At 32.4% G+C, this 6,229-nt stretch overlaps 1 protein-coding gene across 1 annotated transcript; it reads right to left on the reverse strand.

Annotated features, from left to right (window-relative positions):
- Positions 1–1,733: 1,733 nt before the first annotated feature.
- LOC145640061 (uncharacterized) lies at positions 1,734–3,088 on the reverse strand. The gene is made up of 5 exons (XM_081691370.1): positions 2,552–3,088; positions 2,260–2,448; positions 2,090–2,155; positions 1,926–1,991; positions 1,734–1,832 (listed from the first exon to the last, which is right to left on the reverse strand). The coding sequence occupies exons 1-5, from the start codon at positions 3,086–3,088 to the stop codon at positions 1,734–1,736; spliced, it is 957 nt and encodes a 318-aa protein (XP_081547496.1).
- Positions 3,089–6,229: the final 3,141 nt, after the last annotated feature.

Here is a 6,229-nt window from a genome sequence, read left to right on the forward strand (position 1 = left end):
GAACATGAGATCTTCGATTAATAAACTCAATTCTTCGACTTTTCATCCTTTCATTGTTCGATTCTTCCAAAACCACTCCGAAAGCGTTCAAATAGCTATAGAAACTACCTGAAACATTAAGAAAACACAAACGAAGCGTAATAGAATACAAAATGGACAACTTATGCTATTGCGACCTAAAAAGCGACAAAAAACTCAAAAAGCAACTATAAAACTAGCATAAACGTGCCTATAAACTCTATATAAATGTGATTTATCAACTCCCTATAGCACACAAACGCACCACACCAAAAGAAAAAATAACAAACCCGAATAAACCAAACACACAAACAAAGAAAAAAGAGACCCAAAAACCGCATACACCCCTAATAGAAAAAACAGAAGGAAACCTAAAAAAGAAAACTAAGAACGTAAACATAACAACCGATCCCGCAGCCCATCCGAGCACCACCACCAGTTCACCGAGATTTACCAACCTAAATCACACACCGCTAGACAGTAAGGCCCGAACCGCAGAGACCCGCCCGAGAGGCCCAAACCCCACAAACCCCTGAACCGCGGCAGCGACGGCTGGAAGCAGAGAACGGCCCTACGTGAGGGACTCAGAACTCTCCCTCTCCATTCTCATACAAAACGTCGTGACGGCTGGCGAGGCGGTGGAGCAAAGAAACTGCGGGGAAGCGGAATAGAAGATCGGCGGCATGCCGGCTTCAAGGCAGGTGAGGATAAGAGGCGGCCGAAAAGGGGCAACGGCGCTTGTTGCTAGGCCGACCGGACAAAAAACCAACACGAAAATCAAAACAAACACCCTAAGAAAGTAGATCGGAGGCTCACTAACGATGTGGCATGGGCGGTGAGCCATACGCCCGCCGACGAGCCTCATGGCCGGAGAAGTTTTTTTGCGAGAAGGGTAGGGTTTTGGGAGAAGGGTAGGGTTTTTTTATATCTGTTTACTTAAAACCACTATAATTAACTTTTTATGCCGGTTTTCTTAAAACAACTATAATTAAGTAACTTTTCTATATAATAGGAGTCATGACAAAACCGCCATAAAAAATTGCTATAAAAGCTACTCCCTTTTGTTTCAATTTATTAGTCCCATATAGATTTTTTGGCGTTTTACAAAAATCTACTCATATTGAATGTATTCCACTTTTAACTTAAATTTTATTTCCTATTTTACACATATTAAATTCTGATTGGTTTAATTAATTGATTGTGAATTGATGACATTACTCTAAGTAAACAAATTATTCCCTTGAATTATGCAATTATGTTTGACGATTTCCTAGAAGTTCCAAACAATTTAAATAAGGCGAAATTATATATGAATTGTTTTTTACTTTAATGTTAGATTCCAAATATTCATGTTTTCTTATTTTATGTGATTGATTTCATATGGAACTATCATATTGAAATGGAGGGAGTATTATATGGCGTAGCTTGAAAAGAAAATTTGTTCTTTCACATGTGATGATCAATAATTATTGTGTGACCCGCCATCTCGAAATTCTGGATCTGCCAATGTCTATAATCAGATGATATGGATATAGAATCCTTAAAAAACTTAACTAGATTACACTATAAGATCACATTAGTCTTAAAGTAAAATGTACATATGTATGAATGTGAACCATTCTATCTAGCATTGTTATAGCAAACGCCCGTATAAGCTTTGAGAATAAAATTTATCATTCTATAATTAAATTTTTCCTCATCTTATTTCCACAAAATCATGGAATTAGAAATGGAGAAATCCGCTTGTAGAGACTGATATCAACTCCATTATAAGCAATAGGTGCATACATCCATAAGTCATCTGAGCTCAACAGCTACAAAAATCAATAGAAGTGGTTTAGTTTTACATGCCATTTTAGTTAATAATTTTGTCCTTTCAAAATTTTCGTTCTACATTAAAACCTTACCCGAATTTGAAGTTGTAAGAATTTTACATATTGAACAGCCTCTTCTAGCATTGTGCTAATGTCAACCTGCACCATTAATTAATTGAATCAATGTAACTAATTTAGGGACTAAGATTAAATTCCAGATTCCAGTTGCAAGAATGTCAAAGTGAACTTATAATTACCTTCGTTCCATTAGGAACTAGATTCTGTAAGATTTTCAATCTTTCATTTATTTTCTCCCTTCTTTTCTGCAGTAATTAAGTACAGAAATATATGAGCAAAAAAATTGATGACATTCTTTAGGTTCTGTATTCATTGTGACTTTGTGAGGAAGTGAGTGTTCAATTATTACCCTTTCATAAAGGCTTTGAGGATCAGTTGCTGTACCCCTGCTAGCTCTGTTCTTTCCTTTTGATGCCAAAATCTCCTCTTCATTAGTTTGTGGAGAAGCCATCGATTCTTCGTCTGTCTTAGTCTCTACACCCACGTTACTGTCGTCGTCTTCTTTACTTTCAGTTGATTCATTGATCATTTTACCATTCTATAAAACGAATAATGGAAGAGAAAAAAAATTGAAGAAATAAATAAATACTTAAAGACATTAAAAAAAAAAAAAAATGTGAAGTACATTGGTTAGTACTTACATTGTTAGAAACCCTGGCTTTTTTCTTAGGGACTACATTATTTTCAGGTTCTAATAATTCATGTGCAATTTTCTTCCTCTTTTCATGAACTTTCGTATTGAGTGTTGAGGCAAGAATGTATGATTCATTATCTTCTATTGGAGAATCGTTTGAACCATTTACATCTAGAGAGGTAGGAAAAGCCGAAACATTAGAGGCAGCAATCGCAGCATGGTTTCCGTGATCCATCATACATGGAGTAATTACTTCATTTGGCAAAGGAAAATGACAATTTTCGTAACTATTAGTTGTAATTTGTGAACTAAAATGATAGCTAGTTGTATCACTAGCATTGTCAATATGGAAGTTACTAATGTTAGTATGAGGTAAAATACTTGACAGGTTACTGTGAAAGTATTCATTATCAATAAAAGGAGCAACAAATGTGGATTCATCAGTGTGATGGCTAAGAAACTGGTGATGAGCTCTAAAACCGGGCTTGTCGAATGTGAAAACGTTGCTTAAGAACTCCCATTCCCCATCAAAAAAACCTCCCATTTCTGCAAGTTCCGTGTTCCTCTAAAGGTTAAAAGGAAAGGAGAGAAAATTGAAAAAATGTAGAAGAGTATTTCAGAAATTTTTTGTTGTGTTATTAGAAAACAACTTGGAATATATTTATAGTTAAGACGTATGTAAAACATATAATGTTGATGATTATTAAGTAAGCTTAGTATACTAATATTTGCAATTCCATAATGATTGTTAGTTTAGAGATGTTTAATTCTTATATTGAGAATTTAGATTTGTTAAGGGATGATTGTAAATGTCGAATGACTATTATTATTTAACAAAACCAGTCCTTTGTATTCCAACGTTGGTTATTGATTTTGATAGTCAGAAGTCCACTAGTGGGGTCAAGTACTATGAACAAACCAGCTCATGGAATAAGACTAAGTGAATAAATTGATGTTGATTGTAGTCCAATTATCACTTGAATGTCCTTAAGAGGCATTTTTAGCACTGTTTTAGCATTTACTATATCACTAATAACTAATTAAGATAGGTGATGCTAATTTAATGAATTAACGTTAGTTGATTGAAAAGGACTTACTAGTATTACTTTATTGTGATTAATTGATAATTATATCTTCCGCATTGGGTTGACTACTAAACGTTGTATAATACTTTAGGATCTTACTTCAAAATATTACTTTTTATTTCATATGTTTATTGATTAGTTGACTTTATTAGAATCATTTTTAATAGTTATAGTCAATGTAAGAAGAATAGGTGAAAGTGGACAGTTCTTGAATTAAAATGGAAAAAGTGGATTGAGGGAGCGTATAGCATTAGCGTAATAACATTGATATTTGATACATATGCAACCACCAAGAAAGAAATTTGAAGGAAAAAAAAAATCATACTTTGTTTCTTTGGAAAAAAAATTGACTTTGAAAAGTCAAGTACGTGTAGCATTTAGTTTTTGGACATACTTTGTAGTTTGTGCTATATATTTGGAATGCATATTAATAAAAATTTAAGGTCACCATAATTCGAGTATTTAAAAGGTAATGTTACTCTCAAAATAAAAAGAATATTTGATATGGTATATTCCTAACCCTAATTTGTCATATATTTATCTAAACCATTTTAGATAAAATAAAAGTTATCACTTTCAAAACACCTTACATTACAATATTCATTTATTACATATTTAATTTAAACAAATTTTTTGACAGGAATCTTAACAAGTTATTAATTCATCGCAACTCCTTTTCAATCATTGTTTAAATGTGGCCTATATATCTAACAAAAAAGTACTAAATGTTAGCAGCAAGCTTCGAACCTAAGACCTCTAAAATAGATCTAACTAATCTATTACCAACTGAGCTATGACACATTTAACTTAAATAATAATTGCAACGTTTAATAAATAACCAAAATCAAGGGGGAGGCCATGGCCCATGCCAACCCCCCTTGGTTCCGCCACTGTGGTCGATGCTAGCTTTTGAGTGAACTAAAAATATGAATGTTTGATGATTTAGTGATTGGGGTAGCTTTTATTGGTGGAGGTAACTTTTACCAAAAGTTAGAAGTATCAGCTTTTGAAGTTAGAGGTAGTTATTGAAATAGCTGTTGAAAATTTAATCCGGACTTGAAGAAAAGGGTGCCAATGAGACAACTATGGCCGGTGTTGCACATCAAAGTCTCTTGGGCAGCAAAAAATCCGTAATTAAGATCCTGAAGCGCTTGTCTGCAAATTAAAACCATCAGGAAAGGTAGGTTTCTTGACATACTGTGCTGATGGGCCTATACGGGATCGATCTTCATGTCATATTTGTTCCATTTGGACTTAGAAAAAATGTCTCTTGCTTTCAAGCCAATCCTTTTCTCTCTTGGTTGGACTACCTTCAAGAATTCCCGAACTCTGGGATAGATAGATCGCCCCGACAACTTTCTCATCCCTCAAGTACTACCGAGCTTGGAAATTTCCTTTATTTTTTTATTTTTTTTAATCCAACTAGAGAAATAGCTGTGATAACTAGGTCAAAGAGTCACATAGATATGCCAAATACCTCTACCCAGTATGAGGATCGATATCCCCGAGGGGAAAATATTAATTTTTATATGAAACATATAATCAACCGCTACTTATCAAACACTCATACCTAAATCATCTATCTTCACAACCAACAACTTGTTGACAAATAATAGCTATCTACACAGTTAAAAGTTACCTTCATAACTATATTTTCCCGAACACACCCAATAACTATTCTCATAAAAATTAAAGTACTTGATAGTAGAGTAATTAAACTGGAATTTAAACAAATGACTAATGCTATATATAGAGCTAAGGGCTATATATAAGCATTAAATACACTCTTGAAAATTGTATAAAATTAAAAATTCATGACAAAAACACGTGTAAATTAGTGTAATTAGTGTTTACATTTTGATGGTTTCTTAACTTTTTACAATTTTCAAGTGTAAATTTAATGCTTATATGTTGCCCTGAGGGCTATGTATAGCATTTTCATTAATAATATAGCTACATTTTAATTTAGAAAATAACTTATTAAAGTGTACACATGAGTAAATTGGTAGAAAATTACTTTATCGTCCCAAAATATCACGGTATTTAAAAATTATATCGTATATCTTTAACCATCAAAATTTTCAATTATTTATTAACAACATTAATAAAAATTTGATATTATAAAATACACATTGAAACTAATCTAACAATAACTCACATGGCTATATTTTATATATTTACCAGTTAAAATTTGCATTTATCCATTGTCATATTTATGCATTAATCATTGCTTATGTTCAGGAATGTAGGAAGTAGTTTACTTTAATAGCTATGTCTCTAATTGGTACTAATATGGTTTGATTTCGGAACATGACTAAACTTTAATTCGATGAAAACCCGGCCTACACGAGTCAAAACCAATGCTTAATAATTTTTGTAAGTGTGATAAACTTATAATTTCTATATTTACTTTAGAACAAAGAGCATAAACTCCTAAATTTGATGAGAAATGAAGAAGTTATATATATATTTTTAATATTTTCTCAATAAAAAAAAAGAAATATTTATTTTGATTTTATTTTTATTTTTTATTTATAAAAATAGGGGCTTCAAACGTAAGGTTAAAAAACTGATTTATTAAAACAATTTACAAAAAATGT

This window comes from Chenopodium album, chromosome 7, assembly GCF_948465745.1.
Source record: "Chenopodium album chromosome 7, dcCheAlbu1.1, whole genome shotgun sequence".
Classification (NCBI taxonomy): domain Eukaryota; kingdom Viridiplantae; phylum Streptophyta; class Magnoliopsida; order Caryophyllales; family Amaranthaceae; genus Chenopodium; species Chenopodium album.